This window comes from Rosa rugosa, chromosome 1 (assembly GCF_958449725.1).
Source record: "Rosa rugosa chromosome 1, drRosRugo1.1, whole genome shotgun sequence".
Lineage (NCBI taxonomy): Eukaryota > Viridiplantae > Streptophyta > Magnoliopsida > Rosales > Rosaceae > Rosa > Rosa rugosa.
The window spans coordinates 60,100,379-60,123,036 of record NC_084820.1 but is presented as its reverse complement, the minus strand read 5'-3'; the positions used below and the strand labels follow the sequence as shown (position 1 = coordinate 60,123,036).

Below are 22,658 nucleotides of genomic sequence, written 5' to 3'. Positions count from 1 at the left end.
TTTCCTCTGAACTTTCAGATCTTCAATATTTTCCTCCAAATCTTCAATCCTTCTTTCTCAGATCTTTTCTTCCATTTGAAGATTCGATCTCATCTTTCCTCTGAGAATCTCAGATCTCCAATCACCAGTTCAACAACTCCAATCCTTCTAACAAAATCTCCCTCAAACACTAAACCATGTATTCCTCGATTTCCACATCCTCTCACCCCATGACCCAAGAGCCATGAACTCTGCAACTAATGGAGCTCCAAACCCCGCAACAAATGGAACCACAACAACAGCAACCAACAGAGGAGGGAGGAAACACCCAAGCAGCTGGAAGTAGTGCCAACATGGATTTCTGGCGAAGCCGTACCAGGTGGATTCCTACTCCAGAACAAATAAGAATCCTCAAGGATCTTTACTATGTCAAGGGATTTAAGTGCCCAACTACAGAGCAGATTCACGAGATCTGTCTCCAGCTGAACCAGTATGGGCATGTTGAGGGTAAGAACATTTACTTTTGGTTCCAGAACGTCAGGGCTCGAGAGAAGCAGATGAATAGGTGTAATCAGGCTGCTCCAGTGCCCATGAGAACTAGTTCTCTTGGTACTGGTAGATCCATTGATCTCAATTTTGGGTCCACTGGTTCTACTGGTGCTGGTGGATCCATCGACATCAATTTTGGGCCAGCTGGTGGATCCATTGACATCAATTTTGGGTCCACTAGTTCTACTGATGATGGTAGATCCATTGATCTCAACTTTGGTTCCACCTATTCTACTGGTAATGAAGGATTTCTTGATTTAAATTCTGTTTCATATTCTTCCTCACACTTCAACACTAATACTAGTACAACTCTTTTGGCACAACAGGAGGACAAACATCCCTGCAACAACGAGGAGGAGATCACCAGGAGGTTCAAACTCTTCCTCTGTTCCCCGTGCACGGCGAGGACGTCTTTGGTAACCTGAAGGCTACTTCCGAGGAAGGTAGCGCTTTTGGTTACTATTCTGGTGGCTCAGGCGGTTACCACAGTGGCTCAAACGTTTCTCTTGAGCTCAGCCTCAACCCATCCGGAGCTGCTGACTAGGCTTAGTATAGCATAGTCCTCGCTTTTTTTTTTCTTTTTTTTTTCTTTTTTTTTTTTGTAATATAAACTCAATAAGATGGTGTGCATGTTTTCTTTCCTGTTTGTTTAACCAACAACAACACCAAGGATCGAACCTTGGTCACCCAATACTGTTTTCAAAACCATAAACAACTCTACTGCACACATCTTTCATAATGATTTATCACAAACAATCAATTAAGTTGCACAGAGGTCAAGCTAGTATCCTCTGAGTCAAACCAAACACAATAATTTCGTCGCTAGAATTAGGGATTAATAAAGCTAAACACTTCCTGAGTTAACTAGGAAAACTCACATCCTTAGAGTTACTCGTGCTAGTCTTATAAAATCTCAACCATTCCCTCTAAAACATGCTCCATCAAACTTACCATAATTCAACCCTAAGATTTCACGATTCATACGTCGAATCAACTCCATACCGCATAGTAATTCACTTGAACCACTATGGATACCCAATCATGTCACTATCATCAATACCCAAAATTGTATTTAACCATTTCACCTAAAATCCATAACCATAGAAACACACTCTCGTCCAAGATCATTAACAAAGAGTTGATTCTAATTCTCCCCATTATCTATCAACTAAAAATCAAACTCTATTTCAAAACTTTAAGTGTCCCGTCTACATAAACTTAAAACACAAAACAACCTCAAATATATAGTCGTTCGTCTCAATCACTCAAACACGAGATCAAACTCCTTTCTCACAACTTAAACCCTGCTCATCAACTTACAAACACATGGAAGAATTAACCACAATAATTCATTCCCAAACCGCAATACTACCCACCACTCCACATGAGTCAAGAATCAAATCAAAAACATCTGTATATCCAACCTAATAAGGCAAAAATTCCATCAATTCATACTCGTATCCACACTAGGTACGTGCATAGGCCAACATCATGCCTTCAACCAAACACCTCAACATCCAAAAGAACCTCACTTCCATAAAACAATCACCCTAACTCAATAGAGTTAAATCCGAAGGTTTCCATCCCTTAAAGATTATAACTCGCGGTAACTGAACTTATTCAAATACGAACCTACAAGACAACTCTGTAGTTCTAAGTACTACTCCTTCGAATATTCAACACCTAAGAAATATAGTATGCTTGGCTAATACACGTATAACACTTAAAACACAGTATAAGTCAAATACAAGTCCATATTAACCAAGTCAATACTACAGGGAAGGTGTTAACGTTCCTAAAACGACTTAGCGGCCTAAACAACTTCCAACACTCACACATACCCAATGACTTAGCCAATACCGAAGAGCGCACGATGGGGATCCGCTGCAGACGGGCCATCACTCGGAAGGTATTGACACGTCACCAAATATGTACCTTACGCTCTGATACCAAACTGTCACGCCCCGAATTTTGAATAACCAATTCAAATCCGAAACATGAATAAACAATTAATACAAATAACGTTCTGAATTTTTTTCTCACAAACAAACATACCACTCGCCACTCAACACAAAAACTCGAAAACCTCGAGTTAATTATTACAATTCACTCTTACAAAGTAAAATTGCAAAGCTCTAAATGAGCATAACAAACCTCACAATATAATGCTGTAATTCACATAACACTACTCTAAGCAGCCCGATCACCGTCCTGGTTCTCCTGACCTGTAGGATTTCCCGCTACACAATTTGAATAGTGTACCGGGAGTTGCAACAACACAAAACCCGGTAAGCTTTTTACAGCCAGTATGAGTAAACAAGAAAGAACTGTTGATTTTAAATTACAATTCTTATAACTCAACAACACAACCAACAATCTCAACATCCACGACGCAAACGTCAAACCCATTCAATATCACCACTTTGGTCCTATCTCACAACACTATCACCACTTGGGTCCCATCCCATAACACGTTAGAGCTCTAACTGCCTCGTTACCTCTGACACCTTGGCCTAGGGTCAAGCAACGGCAAAAATACTTCGGTTAACACTATAACCGTCGCGCTTTGGACATCCCCGTCCTCAGCACCATATACTTCGGTTAATAATAAACCGTCGCGCTTTGGACATCCCCGTCCTCAGCACACAACTTCGGTTAATAATAAACCGTCGCACCTTGGACATCCCCGTCCTCAGTACACAAACACTCCGGTTATCCTTAACCGTCGAACTTCGGACACCTCATCCTCAGAACCCTACATTCTCTGACTCTATACATCCTCCAATGTAAATCATGAATATTAACAAGAACTCATCAATCATGTTCATCACATATAAATATGGTAAGTCACATGTCAATTTATAATAATTTAATCATCTCAATTTCACACTCTTCAATGTCACGCCATTCACATATAATCACGTAAATATATATATACGTAATTATCCGCTCAGGGATAATCACTAATACCAACTATAGTTCACACAAGAAAATCGTGAAATTCATTTTGTATAATTAAAATCATTTTACTTACCTATGGACCGTAATTGATCAAGTCCATATGATTTTAAAACAAATATTTATTCCATAAATATTTTCACGCAATTACGACAAAATAAGGTAATTAAATTTATTCGGTTCGTAATATGAACCACGTGAGGTTTACTCACCTCGATAATCCCGCTGCGTCTTCAATTCAGCTCAAAATACGATCCACAATCGTCCACCAACTCAAACCGTCAATAACCTAATCCAATAATGATCTTAACTTAGCCAACAACTCATAAATGTAATTAAACGACGATCCAACGGTCAGATCTGAATATAATGATGATCCAACGGTCGGATTCAAATTAAACGATGATCCAACGGTCGGATCTGAATTTAATGATGATCCAACGGTCGGATCCTCACGGATCGCCCTTAGGATCATCCTCCAAAATTATCACGAAGATCCAACGGTCAGATCTTCCTGAATCGCCCTTACTAACATCTCCACAAAATTATATGAAAATCCGACGGTCGGATTCTCACGAATCGCCTTCCGAATAACTATTTCTCAATTATACGAAGATCCAACGGTCGGATCTTCGCCCGTGACCTCACAAAGTCATCGGGACAGTCATACGATCAACATACTAAAATTTGAAGTAAAACCGATGGTCTGATCTTCACAGATCGTAAACCGAAGATAAAACGTAAAAACCGTAAATAGTAACGTAAAAACGTAAATCCACTATTTATCAACTTTTTCTAACATGACCATGTTATATATCAAAACGCTCGTAAGGATGCGTAGATCATCACCTAGATAATAAAAACTCAAAATATGGTCGAATACGCCGCCACAAGCGGCGGTCAGTGGGCGGTCAACGGCGGTCAACGCGGCGGTCAACCACCTCCGATGCAAAAGTCGTCAACTACAAACTTGTTCAAAATGACGAGTTGATCCACTTTCATAACTAGCATGAAGTCTGAAAACGAAAGGAAGTGGTCGGAAATTACCTAGAACAGTCGAGGTGGCCGGAAAATTTCCAGAATCCGGCGAAATTTGCAGAATCCGGCAAGGCTTGATTTCGACGTCAAAACTTCAATTTCAGGCTTCGATTCCTTCTAGAGAGTTGTTAAGAAACTCAAGACGAACGCATTGGTTCAAGAATCACAGAAAAATATGGTCTGTAGCTCGAGATATACCGATCGAAAGCTTCGGTGGTCGGAAAATTTGCAGAATTTTGCAGAATCCGGCGAGGGCTCCGATCGACGTAAAAACTTCAATTTCAGGCCTCGATGCCTTCTAGAGAGTTGTTAACAACATCAAGGGGAACCCACTGGAAAAAGAATCAATCAAAACGATGCACTACAGCTCGAGATATACCGATCGAAGCTTCGGTTTTCGATTTGATCGGGTCTGGCTTCCAGCCGCCACCACGAGTAGCGCCGCCGTGCAAGGCCACTTCTGGGAGCTTCAGGACGTTGAGGCGAGCTCGTGGGTGAAGTTTGGTGAGGATTGTTGGCCGGTAGCTTGAGATATCAAGCTTGGAACCAAAACGAGCTCAAACCGGGCGGAGCTTCCCGCCGCCGCTGGTGGCCGTGTCGTGGTTCAAGGCTGCCACCTGCAGCTGCGCAAGGTCGAGGCGAAGCTATAGGAAGTGTTCTGGTCTTGATTGGTGGCCGGTGGAGTGAGAGAGAGTTTGGAGAAGTTTTGCTCTGTTTTGGGTGGTTTCGGACGTGAGAGAGAGAGAATTCGTTTCTTAGCTTAATTGATTCGTTCTTCCACTCATGCATAATCATGTTAAAGCACCGGCCTTCAAATTATGCAATTGTCCACTAACCTTAAATCACGGAACCGGTGTTTGCCACCAAATTGTTTGATTAAAAAAAACTAGGTTATTACAATCCTTCAACACTTTGAACCATATTTACATCAGTTATCATTGCCACATATGGTTCTTCAGTGACGTGAGCTTGAGGAACAGCGTCACATTTTCGATAATTGCAATTTCGAGCAATATGCCCACTTTTGCCGCAAACATAACAACAAATATATTGTTGCTTATTTTCTGAAGGAGGATATTGGTTCTTATTCACATAGCTTGGTTTGCCTTTATTCTGTTGGTGAGGTTTACCAACTTTTTCCATATTTTTCTTCTTTGGCTGCATAAGAGAATTTTTATGAAAATGACCATTGGGCATATTATTATTGGAAGATACTAAATTTACCTTGGAGGTGTCATTGTTTGTATCTTGCATAAGAACATCTTGACCTCTTGCTTCCTCCTCAACGCGGATGCGAGTCGTCAATGTCTCTAAGGAAATCTCCTTTTGTTTGTGACGCATGAATTTTTCGAACTCTCTCCAAGTTAATCTACAAAACTTCTCAATATTTCTTTGAATAACAGTGAGTAGTTCATTATAATCATAAACAATATATGAGAAATAAGTCAAGAGATAAAAAATAATAGTTATACTCATCTTTCTCAAATTGAGATCTCCCATATTGTCGAACGGTTTCTCTTGTGCACGCTCCATCTTGTTGAATCTCCTTAAAATTGTTGGCGAAATTACAATAAAATATTATAATTTATCTTGAGAAACTCGTTGAGAAAAGGCTGAGGCGCGGGTATCTCGCTTTCTTTAAGGAGATTCAAGCCCTCTGCGGAACAATGCCGGTGCACCAGAAATCTCTTGACTTGTCCCCTCCAGGATACAACAGCCCAACAACAAGTTGTATGGCTCACACCAATCTGCACAAATTGGAGGAACCCAAAGCTCCACCAAAAGAACACATTTCTCTGGCCAAAAAACACACAAGACTCTTTGGGGGATTTTGGAAACAAAGTTGATGGGTGAATAGTTGAGTAAACGTTTGATATGTTTTAGCATGCAACAAATGGTGCTATTTATAGGCTTTTAGGGCACTCACTACAATTAATAGGGTAGTAACCAAAAGCCATAGGTTACAAGAATTAAAACCCAAAATAAATCAAAATAAAACACCATGAGTTACAAAATAAAATTCAAAATAAATTCTGAATTTAAACACACAAATAAATTCAGAAATTAAACACAAAATAAATTCACCCAAATTTAATTTCAATAATAAATAAAATATTAAAATGTTACAACATATTCTTCTAGAATAGGGTGTCATGAGGTTCTAAGGAACGATTGCTTTCTGTCACCCCTATGTCGTTTCGTTTTTGTACTACTCGCTGAATCTAATGAATGGGCTGACCTATTTCGTTCAAAAAAAAGTATAAATTTATATTTTATGGTGTTGAATTTGTGGAACATTGAACTTATTTTGCACAAACAAAATCGACTAATCGAGCTCAAAACAAACCAAATATCAAAAGGATCGGATCACCAAACTTTTGCCCTCGATCCGTTACTCAAAGCTAACAAATTAAACGACCCATCCGTTACTCAATGCACTGTTCTGTTAGTTAGCTTAGCTTTATGCCTTTGTTGGATATAATACCATTATTGTAGTAGTGCTTGCACAAACCTCTTCGATTGAGCTTGAATATGGACAAGATAAAGATTAGAGAGTTATTGGAGATCGAGAGCAAAATATCTGGCTTCCTTCCTCAATATTTTTCAAAATTAAAACAATTTCACCCAACGCCATTTCAACCATTTTCTATTATATGAAATAAAAGGGCAGCGGAAAACATTTAATAAATGTCCCCCAAGTTTTTGGACCTTTTGGTAAGACACTTTGTTGGGAACAGATCTGAGGAATCATTCTATGTTCATTCGGTATTGTTATTCATTGTAGATACTCATGCATGCAACGATACAAGACTAATATTTTTAACGTTTTACTAATTTATGCGCTTCTTGGTAATCGCAATTTCAATTTATCAATTAGGTAAAGGAGTTAAACTTCACTAGATTGTGTGAATCAAAGCTCATGTTAGTAGTAAACGAGAGTTATCCAGGTCCAACAATACGAGCTCACAAAGGGGATACATTTTAGGGGCCGTGACCACTTACCCGATTTTAGGCTAAAAATTAACCCCATTTACCCAATCTAACATTCATTGACAGTTTTGCCCCTATTTTAATTAATAAATTACATCTCTCTCTCTCTCTTTCTCTCTCAGACTCTCTCTCTTCGATCTATTTTCTCTCTCCTCCCCCCTCATCGATCTCTCCCTCCCTCCCTCCCACCTCCGGCCGGCGATATGTTAACCACAGACCCGATCTATCTATCTCTCTCTCTCTCTCTCTCTCTCTCTCTCTCTCTCTCTCTCTCTCTCTCTCTCTCTCTCTCTCTCTCTCTCTCTCTCTCTCTCTCTCTCTCTCTCTCTCTCTCTCTCTCTCTCTCTCTCTCTCTCTCTCTCTCTCTCTCTCTCTCCATGTCTGCGTCCCATTACCACTGGTACACATCGGAGTTCGCCGACCCACCTCAAATCCTCCACGTATACGACACCGTTTTCCATGGCTTCTCTGCAACTCTCACCTCCGACCAAGTTGCCTCCCTCAGCTAACACCCTGCCGTTCTCCACGTCTTCGAAAACTGCCGCAGCCAGCTCCACACCACCCGCTCGCCGCAGTTCCTGGGCCTGAGAAACCAAAAGGGGCTGTGGTCGGAATCGGACTACAGCTCCGACGTCATCGTCGGGGTTTTCGATACTGGAGTTTGGTCGGAGTGTCGGAGCTTTTCCGATAGGAATCTCGGTCCGGTTACGAAGCGGTGGAGAACAATTGGGCCTCGACGAAGAAGCCTATACAGTCAATCGATTCCGGTCGACGAGCTTCCTGGGTGCCCAGATGGGTGCCCAAATCATTTCTTTTTATTTTCATTGTTTGTTTACAATTCAGCTTGTGTTGTATATGTGTTGGCAATAATACGATTATTGGGGCAATAATATGATTATTGGGGGGCATTAACATGATTATTAGGGGGCAATAATACGATTATTGGGGGTCAATAATATGATTACTGGAGGGCAATAATATGATTACTGGGTATTATTCGGGAGCAATAAAATCGGCCGCCGGAATCCGGTCACCGGTCCGGTAGCCGAATTCGGGATTCCGGTCATCGGTCACCGGTCGCCGGAGTCCGCGGCCGGCCACTGGTCACCGGAGCACAGCAAGGTGGAGGATGATTTTTCTCTCTAAGTGAGAAAGAAGGAGAGGGCAAAAAAGTCCCAAAAATAAATAAAAAGAATATAAAAAAAATTAATTGGGTATTAGGGAAATTGATCATCACTTTATGTTTGTAAAATTATGATCAACAGTCTTACATACATAATTGTTAACAACGACAAGTCCCGCGGCATAGCGCGGGTGCTCATTCTAGTATATATAATAGGTCACCAAACTTTCGTTGTCGATCGTCTCCATTACTGAAAGCCAACAATCCTCCCATCCGTTGCTCAATATGCACGGTTGGAAAACTACAGCCGTTGGCTCTCTTTGTTAACCTTAGCTAGCTTTATGCCGTCATTGGATATAACAAATGTAAAATTTCAAGTAAAGAATCATACAAGTGGGAAATAATACCAGTACTGAATACTGTGGTATATACTACCGGCCATTTCATAGAACCATTGCCGATCGAGTTATCTTCTTCTTTAATTACCCAATTATATTAAGGGTTAATTGGCGTCAGTATCCTAATAATTAAAGGATACCATGGCAGGACTGGTATCCATGGATATTAAGGAGAATCGAAGTAATCTATTGACCACAGAGACCCATCAAATCAGTTGAAACCACTGGGCATGTTTAACTAGCACCCAACATCAAACAAGAACACCAATATATATGCATGGTAAGAATAGTTTTGCAGAGAGCTGTACTTGTATATTTCACAACTAAAATGAAATTAAGACCCATACTGTAGTTCTATAGATTTACCCAGATCAGTTGTGCAGGTCTTATGAAAAAAGGAAAAAGTAGATAAAGAGTTATTGGAGATCAAGCGCAAAATATCAGGCTTCTTTCGACAATATTGTTCAAACTAAATTTCGCCCAACGTCATTTCAACCATTTTCTTTTTTATAAAATGAAAACAGGCAGGTGAACGGCCCCTTAGTTTTCGGACCTTTTGGTAAGACAGTTTGTTGTTATAAGATCTGATGAAAGCAATGGATCTGATGAAAGCAATAAATTAAGTGAGTGAGTGTTCATGCAACTCCCTGCAGTTTAACTAGTGACAAATGCGCCCATTAAAGTAATGAAATCCCTGAAGAGAACTACTGGTCCAGTGATGTCGACACAGTTTCCAGTGTTCGCTGTCCTTATTATCATCCTACAGCTCTTCATCTCTCTGGCTCGAGCCGAAGTGCATTACTACGATTTTATAGTAAGTATCTAATGCTTGATTTCTGACTTCGATCATATATTTGCTTCAAGCATTACAGATATTGATGTGTTTTTCATTCTAGCTTGATACTCATGCTTACATGCAATGATACGTACAGCCCCCGGCCGGCCCTGAGGGCTGCCGCCTGAGGCGGCCGTCTCAGGCCACCGGTCTCCGACGGGCCTCCGACATTTATATATATATATATATGTATGTATTTTTTTTTGAGAAGATATATATATTTGTATTTGAATATTTATATGTATTCTTTGCCATCACTTTAACTGGAGGCTGCCTAGCACTGTGGTAAGTGTGTAAGTTGTGTAGCGTGGGGAGCGGTGTGGCCCTCTAACCACCCAGGTTCGAATCCAATAGGTTTCGATTTGTACTCTTTTCTTTTATTTCTTGGTTTCTTCTAGTATTAAACACCTTTCGTTTTTTTTCACTGCTACTAATGTCATTTCTAATTTAACTATTTAAGAATATAATATATATATTTTTTTTTTCTATTTATTTTTTTTCATTTCTACTAGTGTTTTTGGATTTAATTTATTTTAGAACAAAAAAATTCTTACTAATATTTGCCTCAGGCCTCTAAAAAGTCAGGACCGGCCCAGCGTACAGGAACTAATTCTAGCATGACCAGCTAACATAGTAACATTATACTAATTTATGTGCCTCTTATTAATCTATATTTTGATTAATTTACTAGGTTAAGGAGGTAAACTTCACAAGACTGTGTGAGTCAAAGCTCATGTTAGTAGTAAACGAGAGTTTTCCGGGTCCAGAATTACGAGCTCGCAAAGGAGATACAATTTATATTAATGTTTACAATCAAGGATTTTATGGTTTCACCATTCACTGGCAAGTCCCATCACACGACCTCCGCTATTTGTTTGTTGTACACTTTACATGATACAATTAATACTTCCACTTCACCACTTCACATTCTTAAAATTGCTCATCTTTTTATGTTTGTAAATGAATATGCAAATTGGTATGATGGTACAGGCATGGAGTAAAGCAACCAAGAAATCCATGGTTTGATGGCCCGGAATATGTGACACAATGCCCAATTTCACCGGGAACAAATTTTACCTATCAAGTTCAATTGACCACAGAAGAAGGAACTGTATGGTGGCATGCTCATAGTGACTGGACGAGAGCTAGCGTTCACGGTACCATTGTCGTCTTGCCTGCTCTTGGAACAACATTTCCATTTCCTGAGCCCGATGAAGAGGAGAGCATTGTGTTTGGTATAATAATTACACACTGGCCTAGTCAATATGTTCAGTATTCAATTATACACTAGCTATATACAAGCATATGTGCATCATAGATATGCAAAGTTAATTACATTGATCCAATTGCAGGATCTTGGTATTTGGGAAATTTGAAACAAACGATTGACGAGTGTATGGTGCCAGAAAATGCTACCAACTTACCCGAAGCAGATGCTTACACAATAAATGGCCAACCTGGGGATTTTGCTCTATGCTCCAAGAGTAAGCATATATACGTTTTTATAAGGTGGTTCACCTACCTAGTAAGGTACTAAAATTAATGGACTTCCATATTGCATGCGCTTGTAGATTCAACATATCGTCTTAAGGTGGACTATGGCAAGACGTATCTTCTTCGGATACTGAACGCCAACATTGATGCAGAGATGTACTTTGCAATTGCTGAGCACAATCTCACTATGGTTGGCATGGACGGTTCCTATACCAAACCCATCAACACAAGCTACATAATGATAAGCCCTGGACAAACAATGGATGTGTTGCTCAACACAAATTCGACTCTGGGGAGCTATTACATGGTCGCAAGAGAATACGTGAGTGCTACAGTTAACGCAGTATCTAGCTATCTGGATGATGCTGTTGCAATCCTTGAATATAATGGCAACTATACCACTTCGGAAGCTCCGATATATCCTGAAAACCTTCCCATGTCCTTATCCCAAGAACCAGCATACGACTTCCTCAGGAAAATTAGAAGCTTAGCCACCCCAGAATATCCTATAAATGTCCCAAAAGAGAGTGACGTTACTAAGAGAATGTATATAACAGCTTCCTCCAACGCTCTTTACTGCACTCCAGATTTAGGTCCCACATGCGTCAACATATCTTGGGCTGCAAGCGTCAATAATATTAGTTGGGTTAATCCATCAGAATCTATCTTGCAAGCCTACTACAAGTAAGATTCATATGCATTAACTGTGAACTAGATGTACAGATGCTAGCTTCTTATGGTTTTAATTCACTTGAAAATGGTTTTGATGGATCTTTATATACATGCAGCAACATAAGCGAACCAGTTTATGAAACAGACTTCCCAGATGAGCCGCCTGTTTATTTTAACTTCACTGATGATTCATCAGCAATAGATGTAGGCTTAACAGTCCAAGGGACAAAGGTGACGATGCTGGAATACAATGAAACAGTTGAGATGGTGTTTCAAGGAACTGATGTGGAGGGAGCGGCCGTGAATCATCCAATGCACGTGCATGGGCTTAGCTTTTATGTGCTTGGTTTTGGTTTTGGGAATTACTTCGCCGAGAGGGACTCAAAAACCTTCAATTTGATTGATCCTCCTTATGTAGCAACGTTCATAACTCCAAAAAATGGATGGGTAGCTCTCAGATTCGTAGCGAATAATCCAGGTATTTACATATATCTCTCCAAATTAACTTGCATATAGACTAAAAAGCCTAACTATGATATGAGATTCTGAAAATTGATGTATGATTTCTTTTGCAGGTGTATGGTTTTGGCATTGTCATATGGAGAGACACTTGACATGGGGTATGGAGTCTGCTTTTATAGTGAAGAACGGGGGCACACCTGAGACTACTATGCTCCCTCCTCCGGCTACAATGCCTTCCTGTGACGTTCCATTGAAGTCTTCAGCCATCCTAGAGAAGCAACTAGAACGGACTAATTAATATACTGTTCTCATATAGATATAGTATAGCTGGTAAGGATCGTGTCCCAATTGTAGTGTTCCAATCAAGCGTACTCATATTTCCGACATGTACGTGGAGCTTGATCCAACGCACTTAATATTTATTTGTTGATTTTGCCGGCCGCCTCCCAAATTGGATATCACACAGAATCTATACTGTAATTTACTGATTTTCTCAGTGTTGAATAAAAGGCACTTGACCTGAATACCACGCCTACCTAACGAAAGACATTGCTTTTGGACTGGTAGTTGTGGGGCTTTACTGATGATAGTGAGTTTTGGAAGATAGGGCTGAAAAGATTATACTTATGAAGGGCAGTTGTAAAGTTGGATGATAGAGCTGAATTAATTTCTTTAGTGGACATCATCAATTCCAGAACCAAAATTTCTGATTGGAAAATTGCTCCTCTCATTTCAAAGATCAAAAATTCAATTAGCTTGAGTCACAAGCGAAGTTGGCAGCTCAGCTTGTTCTCTCGCTGGTTGTGTGAGGAACAAGTGCATGTCCGGAGGTTCTTCTTCCCTTGTGCATGTCTTGTCACACCCGCGGTTGGTTTCTTCATCACGGACGCCGTTCATTCGCCCAGATTGAGGAAAGTCCCTGTTAGGCGAGTCAACCTATAGGATGTTCCGTGTTGACTAAGTCTAGCTGTAGTTTAAACGCACCGTTTATTTAAGTTCTGTACGCACCGTTTTGGTCAGCCTCGTGAAGGCATCCGCTAGCTGTACGTTACGTGTATGACCCAATGTTGTCTTGACATGTGTCTATCATGTGAACGACTCACTCTATTTGAGCTGCTTCACCTTGTATGCGTGGGTATCCCAGATAATTGAAATTACATTTGTTTTTTTTCTTCTCTCTCTTCTTTCTCTTCAATCTAGCTTAAATCCGAGTAGTTAGGGCAAAAACCCTAACAATCTGGTATCAGAGCCCTCGATTTTGGGGGTATGGTGAAACTCAAGGGTGGCGGAGGCCCAGGTGGGCCGTCTCACACCTCCGAGGAACTCACTAATATGGAATTTGACCTTCAAGTCCACAAGGATGCACTACGCCAATAATACGATCAGACGACAGTTTTTCGCTGTCGTCTGATACCCCTCTTTGCTGTTGACTGAGTGGGTGCCGTCTGATGTCGGTATCAGACAACAGCAAGATTCTGTCGTCTGAAGAAAATTTGGACAAGAGCAAGAACTAACAAACCTGTTGTCTGAACACCAGAAAAGACAATAGACAACTTAAAGTAGCTGTTGTCCAAAGTAAATTAAGTCAACATAATCTAAAGAAAAGTAGCTTCTGAGGTCATTAAGACAACATAACTTATAGTGTAGCATTGTCTGTTAAAGTTTTACACTCTATTTTTCTCAAAGTAAACTCTTGTGTGTTGTTTGCTCAAACAACAGCTTTCTAGGTTTTGCAGTTATTGAAGTTTATTTCTAACCATGGTTTTCCTACTTTGATGTAGTGGTTAATGAAGTGAGACAATAGAATATATACCTTTGACATTGTGTTTTACAATGTTGGGCAATAGAACCAGTTTAAAAGATATTGTTGTTATGTTGTACAGACAACAGTTTTTTTATGTGATTTTTTTGTGCTCAATTGTCAGACAATGGTTTTCTGGTGAAATTGCATTGTTTGAGATTGGATAACAAGACATACATTCTGGATATTGCATCTAACAAAAACCTATCAATCAACACATCCACAAACACATCCAATATTGATACCAAAAGCTTTCCATTGAATCCAACAAGATCTACAATATTCCATCAGCAGTAGGTTCATCCCAATATTAACACATATTAACCTTGCCTATATACTTAAAGGCCAAAAACATAAACTTGTCGATAAATGTGTCAAATGCACATTATCCATGCCTATATATACCTAAAGAGTCTAAATACCAAAACAGATCAAGGTAAGAGGATCTCCACAACACTTCAATTCCTACTTGCAGCTGCAACATCTATTGGCTTCAAACCCTCCTGTGGTGCAATAACAAGTCTATCAATTAGTAAAAGAACAGAAATCATGATTGTTGCCTTATAAGGTTTCACTCATAATAATCTATTGAACATAAGCAACCTCTGAAGAAAGAGCAAAGTCATCATTTCATAACCAAACAGAAATGTAAGAACATATTAAATGAGATTCAAAAAATAGATTAAGATATCACATTTTGATGCACAGATACAAGAACGGGAAATCAAAAATAGAAATCTTCTCACCACACCCACAACAGATCACACAAAAGCACATATATTTCACAACAGGATACACCGGATACAAAGTCAACTTAATCAAGACTGAAAACTATTTCCTGCTTCTCACAGATATTCAACTACACGAAAGCATCACATTTCAGAGATCTGATTTCACTACTAACCACCAGAAGCCATACGCCGAGACCCTTAAAACCCAACAACAAACTCAGGAAGAAAAGAACGAATCCGATGCAAGTGACACTAACGAATTGAAATATAAATATATATATATATATATATATATATATATATATATATATATATGTAGATACGCACATATAACTAAACCATTTTAATTAAAGTGATAACAAAATAAACAAAAATAGCACTAGATTAGAGATACCAAACTGACAAAAATAACCTTAAAAAAAATTCCCTGTTTTGGGGTTGGGGTATCACAATGGTAAGACGACTAACCAAGTGGAACATTGTCAGGAGAACCACCAGCCTGGAAAGATTTTGTTAAAAGCTCAATAATCTGATCCAATTCTACATTCAAGGCTTGGTTGAACTATGACTCACTCACTCCATCCCTGAACAAGAGAAAACTAGGAGATAAGAGATCAAAAACATTTAAATATAGATGATTGAGTGATGCAACATGTTAATTAATGAATCAAGTAATTTTTTATGCTGAAAATCTATAACTCCTCCAGAGACATTTTCAAACTTAGGATCTTAACTCACCATGAATAAAAGCAAATAGATGCATATTGAATATGTTGTAGAAATGTCTGTAAATACCTTCATCAGCTGTGTTCCCCATATCAGTAAAACCAGTTGACGAATATTGTGCCGAGTAGCCATTTGTCTCCTCATTTGGCAGGCCAAAGAATATAGCACATTGCCCATCAACCAAAGGCAACAACAAAAAATTAAGTTAGGAACCGTAGAAAATGTGGGCGCCATCATTAATCTACAGTTTAATTAATTACAGAGGGAATCAAGTCAAATAACAATACCCTTATCTGGATATGCCTTTGGAACCGATTGATCACAGGTGCCAATATCAACAGTTTTGGTTGGCTGTCAGAGGTAAAAAAATATATAGTTAGTGATTTCCATAAAAATGAATTATACAAAGAACATAAAGTTCCACCAGCAAAACTTCCATGAGAGGAAGAACAATAAAAAACTGAAATCACTAAATCTAATGCAAAACTTCCATGCATTAATAAGTTTGTCATGCTTCAGAAGTTTACAATGGGGACGGGTAATACTTTCATAGTCTATAAGATTCAAACAAGGATATTCATAGTGATATAATACAACACTGTAGTGATATAAACAAGCTGGAATTCCCAACCAACAACAAAGTTGCACTATCCAACAGAATACTTGGATCCCACCTGATTCTTCAGTAGATCAATTGTTTTACTGAAAGCACACTTCAAGATATAAAATCTACATGGCTGCTTCACTTAGTAATCAACTTCTGCTCCTCTTGTGTATACATATGCAAACATGTAAACAAAACATTAAACTTATAACAAAGAGGTAAGCATACAAACCTTGAATCTGTAACTCCCATCCACGTTGACGTAACAACCCAAGACACTGTGTGCTTCCAGAATCCCAATCAAAACTCTATAATACATCAAAAACATAAAAGGGGCATCAGGTAGATATAATAATGGATACGAAGGTAGGCTTGTGGCTGTATTAAAGAACGTAACAATGATTCTTTAATATGGAAAGAGAAAGAAGCTAACAATTATGGGGTAAATTATGAAGTTAACAATTAATATTCTAACCTCTGAAGTAACTGAGTAAAGTTTAAAACTAATCGATAAGATTTGCATCTTCAAACTAAATGATTAGTTAAAAATTAGCTACATAATGGCTCAGATGATTACTTTGATGCAAGGACATAGTGATTGGCTTTCCAACAAATAAAAACAAAATGACCACCCAAAACAGGTAAACAATTTAACCAAGACTACTAGCCAAATAAGCAAGGAAAACACAAACCCAAGACCCATAGTCAAAATCATATTATAAACAAAGCCTAGCATTATTATATAATCCATATACTCATTTTGAAATCAATAAACCAAACCCAAGACCTATATATATATATATATATATATATATATATATATATATATATATATATATATATATATATATATATATATATATATATATATTAGTGCAGCGTATAAAAGTGAAATGTACAGCAATATTTTCATATTGTTATATATATAGTGTAGTGGTATAATTATACACACACACACACAATTATACTAGGTGTGAAGTAGGTATTATGAGTATAGTGCTGTGCATATATGCCAAAGAACGGCAAAAACTTTTATGCCCATAATTGTACACAGAATGCCTCATCATCAGGAAGATAGTAGTTTGAAAATTCAACAACGAATTGAACACCTTCAAAATTTGCACTAGGAAAAAGAAACGGCATGCTTGATCCATATTAAGCTTTACAACAAAGTCTCAAGTATCCAACACTTATAGTAACCAACCATTTACTTGAATCAAAACCTCTCACTATGAGGCCAAAACATTGCTGTGCATTCGTTCTTATGTAAGGCCAAAACATTGCTGTGCATTCGTTCATATATATACTGGTATATACATCCACACACACACACTAAATGGAAAAACAAACACCAGCTAAGATGAAGATCACTTACTGGTAACGTAGGCTAAGCAAACTCCACCCAAATCCCCACCAACCTTTCAGCCTAAGACAAATATATGAATTCCATTAGTACTGATAGCGTCAACTCCCAGATTTTATCACCAAACTGCCCAAAAGATTTAAGAAGATATGAACCAAAGTACCACATAAGTTACACTAAAGATTAGTTTCTATTAAAACTACCTTTCTGTCAAATTGTCAACAGATTGTACATATGCCACTGCAGATTTGATAGTCTTAATTCTCACTCACTGACATAACTATACGAATAAATAAACTACAAATCACTATCTAACTGAACATCCCAATTACCCGTAGCCGGATTACCTATCCAATTGTACTTGTCACAAATTGCAATCACAATCTACTTGCACAGAAATATCAAACTGAATACTAAACTACAAACTAGGAATTACCTTTCAAGTTTTATAGATGGTTAGCTTGATCCTTGCATCTGAGCTATTAAGAAAGGAAACTGAAAGCAAAATCAAAATGCACAATGAAACTTCAAACTACATTAAATCATAGTGCATCTGAATGTCTACAGGACACCTTTATGGAGAAAAACAATGCAAATCTAGTCATTAAGGAAGAAACTGACAAGTATCAAATGGAGAAAATAATCCAACCTGGAAGTAGGGAAGGATTCTATGCTTCTTATAGTGATTATCTAAAGTAAAGGCAATTATGCCCATCAATACAAAATAGTGATTGCACTCATTGCAGCAGGACAATTGGGAGAAAAAAAAAACACTAATTCATTAGCAACAAAGTAGCAGCAGGACACAATTAACTGTGACATCAGTAGACTTCTATCATTTGTCGAATAAAATTTGATCATAAAACCCATTATCAAAATCACATAAACTACCTAAATATACTCTGTATCATATTCCTATTAACAGAAGAACTAACAAGAAAATATAAACAAAAAACGAGATTCTGATATAATATGTAAAAACCCCCAAATAAAACCCTAAAATCAATTCCTTACTGAAATCATTGCCTTGGTTCGGAGGAGACAGAAAGGAGGTGTGACAGTGCTATTCTTCTGGGTAATGGTACCAATAAGAAGGAGAGGAAATCAGTATAGAGACGGGGTCATGCTCAAGCCTGAACCAATTCCTTATTTTAACCACCAAAATAAAACAAAATTAAAAAAAAAAAACATACGCAAGATCTTGCTACCGATAACGCTCTTAACCTGAGCAATTCCATAAGAATCACGAAGAATCACACCGATCTAAGACAGGGTCATACCCTTCTTCACAAACTTGCAACCTCCACCTTTAAAACCACACACACATCTCAGTTCTGGGTCTCCCAATCAAAAACCCCCAAATTATAAAATCCCACATCAGAAATCTAGGGTTTAGAGAATTACTTACATCGGGAGTAGAGATCTTCAACCAGTTCGGTGGGCTTCTGTATTAGCCCTTTCATCAATGAAACTTTATTGATAGGGGCGGTGGAAGCGAAATCTAGGATTTTGCAGTAGGGGGTGGCGGAGAAAGAGAAAGAGGAAGACAGATTTGGGCTTCGATTTCTTAATTGTCGTCTATCTCGCGCTGTATAGGAGGAGGAAAGAGATGGGAAGCAATGAGGAAGCTGAGAAGGAGAGTAGGAGAGGGAGATGGCTGGTCAGCTCGGGTGAAATCGAAAGTGATTTTGAGAGAGAGAGAGAGGGGGGGGCGCGACTTATTTGGGTGTTTTGGTTGAATGGAGGGAAAAATGAAATTTTAGATTTTTTGGCTCAAGTGTTGAAGTCAAATACGGCCACAGAATATTGAACCCTAAAACTCAGACAACAGCAATTTCAGTATATTGTCTGAAAGAGAGTTGCACAATAGACAACTGAAAAACTGTTGTGTGAATCAAAACAATCAGACGACATCTTTTTCAACCATTGTATTAATGGAAATTGCACAACAGAGAAATAATAACTGTTGTCTGATTAAAAACAATCAGACAACATCTTTTATCAACCATTGTATAAATGAACCTTGGACAACATCACGTAATAACTGTTGTCTGAATTGACTCATTCAGACAACATCAAAAAAATCAACCATTGTCTGAAATGCTTTTGCACAAGAGCAAAAAAAAAAACTGTTGTTGGATTCGAAAACTTAGACGACAGAATATTTCTTGCTGTCGTCTGATTATTTCAGACGACAGTTAAAATGTTTGCTGTCGTCTGATATGTGTTGTCTGATTCCGAAATTGGCGTAGTGATGAAACAACATCACAGATCGGTGATGTGCAAGCATCAATAACTAGAATTCAGGATTTTGTAGCTGCTCTGCAAGCTGAATTTCTAGAAGAGATGAGGTTGCTGAGGGTGGAAGCTAAATCTACCCAACCAGCAAATGGGTCACCTCAGCTGAGTTTTGGATCTATACCTACTCCTACAGGCAGCTTGACGCGTGGATCTTCAGCATCACCCGTTTCTTCAACCATGGCCACATCTACATCTCAAAAGGAAGGAGTGGGTAGTATCTCTAAACCTCCTTTTTCAAGTTGTCCACTAAATTTGGGTAATCATGACGTGATTTTGGGTTTTGCTAGTGAGGTCTACTCTCAAATGATTAATATTGACGATGTGACCCAAATTACTGGTGCCAATACATGTGCATCTTCTGTGCCTAATAGTGGTAGTGATAGTGATGTTAGCTTGCTCAAGAAAAAGGGCATCTCTGCACCCCAGATGCAACACCATTATTATCAGCACACTAACTATGTCTAATCATCAGCTTGTTTTGGGACATGCTCCCACTACACACTACAGTGAAATTGACCCATTTGTTATGAGGTATTCTGGCCCTTATGCCCACAGCACTTACCATAGTGCTTCACAGCCACAACCTACCCCACTTGCCATACCAACTTACTTTAATCAACCGTACACATCCCCATCTATCCATTACACCAACCCCACCTTATATTACCAGCCTCAGTTATACTACCACCCCCAATTCATGCATTCAGCAGCACCAAATCAATCAGTGGAGCAGCCACACACATACTCCCAATCTCATCATCCCTATACATCACACTAGCTGGACCCTCAGCTACCAACCATGAAACAAATGCGACTGGAATTGGGTGTTTTTGGGGGAGGAGATCCAGTAGAGTGGCTAAACAAGGCAGAACAATTCTTCGAGTTCTACCAAATTCTTGAAGAGAAAAAGCTTGCCATTGTAACTATGCACCTAACTGAGAAAGCATCGGACATGTGGTACTTATTCAAACATGAATTTCCTCCTACATGGCAAGGCTTGGCTGATTTATAGATGAGAGAGTTTAGTGGCCATAATGTGGTCGACTACCAGGCTGCTTTGGCGAGGATGTCTCAAGTGGGGAATGTAGAACAATATATAGAGGAATTCACCAAACTATCCAAACGAGCACCATGTTTTTCCCAACAAGTACTGTTGTCATGCTTCTTAGGGGGATTAAAGAGTGAGATAAGAGTTGATGTCAAAGCTCAGAAACCTAAAACCATGTACGAGGCTTGTGAGCTTGCAAAAATCTATGAAGAAAGAGAAGCTAGCCATAGAAATAATAACAGGAGCAAGTTTGGGAGCAAACCTTCTGCCGTGACCAATGTGAGCACTCCAAACAGAAATCAAATGCCTAGAAATCAAGGTGTCCCTACAAGAGCTAATAATGGAGCTCTAAATCAGGGTGGTCAGGTGGGGAATGGAGGAAGCAAGAGGTTATCTCAGGCTGAGTATCAAGAAAGAAGAGCAAGAAATCAGTGCTTCTTATGTGATGAAATATTTAGGCCAGGACGCAATTGCAGGAGAGGTCAAATGATGGTTATTGAAGTTGTGTAGGAAGAAATGGAGTTACCTGGACCTGTTGTTAATGAGATCATTGAGGAAAGACATGTGGAAGAGGCAAGGTTGGATCCTGAAATCCAATTGCAGGTAATTGGGGAACACAGCAATTCAGATACCATGTAGCTTAAAGGTGTTTTTAACAATAAACAAGTCCATGTGTTAATTGACACAGGAGCTTCCCACAATTTTATACATCCATCTGTGATTAAAAAAATGAAGGCACAGATCATCAACATTAAACCTTTGAAGGTGAGATTGGCTAGTGGGGCGCTGATGCACACTAAAGGGTAGGTAAAAATAGAGTTACAATTGCAGAAATATACCTTTACAGCTGATTTCTACATTTTGCCAGTTTCAGGTTGTGAAATTATTTTGGGAGCTGTGTGGTTAAAAACTCTAGGTGATATAACATGGAACTTCGAAACCATGAGGATGCAATTTCACAGTGGTCAAGCTAAATATCTTTTGCAAGGGGAAACCAAATCACAAGCTGCTGTGGTCAGTTGTAAGTCTATGACCAAGTTACTAAAGAAAGAAAAAGAGGCAGTTTTGGTACAATTGAGGCCAATATTAGCACAGAACACCACTAAAGCCATACACCCTCAGATCAAGGGTTTGCTACAAAAGTATGCTGATGTGTTTCAACCACCAACTACACTTCCACCAGCTAGAGCACATGATCACAGGATTGAACTTCTACCAAACACCACAGCCATAAATGTGAGGCCTTACAGGTACCCCCATTTCCAGAAAACTGAGATAGAAAGAATTGTGCAAGAAATGTTGGATAATGGGATAATCAGGCCAAGTGTGTCACCATTTTCTTCACCTGTTATTCTAGTTAAAAAAAAGGATAGTACATGGAGAATGTGTGTAGATTACAGGTCCCTAAATTCAGCTACTGTGAAAGACAAGTACCCAATTCCCGTAGTGGATGAAGTGCATGGTGCTTCTATTTACACCAAATTGGATTTAAGATCAGGATACCATCAAATCAGGATGTTTGAGGGGGATATTAGTAAAACTGCTTTCAGAACTCATTCTGGTCATTATGAGTTCTTGGTTATGC

General features: G+C 38.9%; 1 protein-coding gene and 3 long non-coding RNA genes across 4 annotated transcripts; 1 reads left to right on the top strand and 3 right to left on the bottom strand.

Annotated features, from left to right (window-relative positions):
* Positions 1-1,220: 1,220 nt before the first annotated feature.
* On the bottom strand, positions 1,221-5,278 carry LOC133743352 (uncharacterized). Its single transcript, XR_009863078.1, has 3 exons — positions 4,534-5,278; positions 3,699-3,775; positions 1,221-2,768 (listed from the first exon to the last, which is right to left on the bottom strand). It is a non-coding gene; the product is annotated as an uncharacterized LOC133743352 (long non-coding RNA).
* Positions 5,279-9,663: 4,385 nt separating this feature from the next.
* On the top strand, positions 9,664-13,086 carry LOC133725815 (putative laccase-9). Its single transcript, XM_062153191.1, has 7 exons — positions 9,664-9,850; positions 10,563-10,714; positions 10,862-11,106; positions 11,224-11,355; positions 11,443-12,049; positions 12,154-12,515; positions 12,613-13,086. The coding sequence occupies exons 1-7, from the start codon at positions 9,722-9,724 to the stop codon at positions 12,795-12,797; spliced, it is 1,812 nt and encodes a 603-aa protein (XP_062009175.1). The 5' UTR covers positions 9,664-9,721; the 3' UTR covers positions 12,798-13,086.
* Positions 13,087-14,536: 1,450 nt separating this feature from the next.
* LOC133743346 (uncharacterized) lies at positions 14,537-16,096 on the bottom strand. The gene is made up of 3 exons (XR_009863076.1): positions 15,827-16,096; positions 15,500-15,615; positions 14,537-14,803 (listed from the first exon to the last, which is right to left on the bottom strand). It is a non-coding gene; the product is annotated as an uncharacterized LOC133743346 (long non-coding RNA).
* Positions 16,097-16,112: 16 nt separating this feature from the next.
* Positions 16,113-18,211, bottom strand: LOC133743343 (uncharacterized). The gene is made up of 3 exons (XR_009863074.1): positions 18,161-18,211; positions 17,737-17,787; positions 16,113-16,669 (listed from the first exon to the last, which is right to left on the bottom strand). It is a non-coding gene; the product is annotated as an uncharacterized LOC133743343 (long non-coding RNA).
* Positions 18,212-22,658: the final 4,447 nt, after the last annotated feature.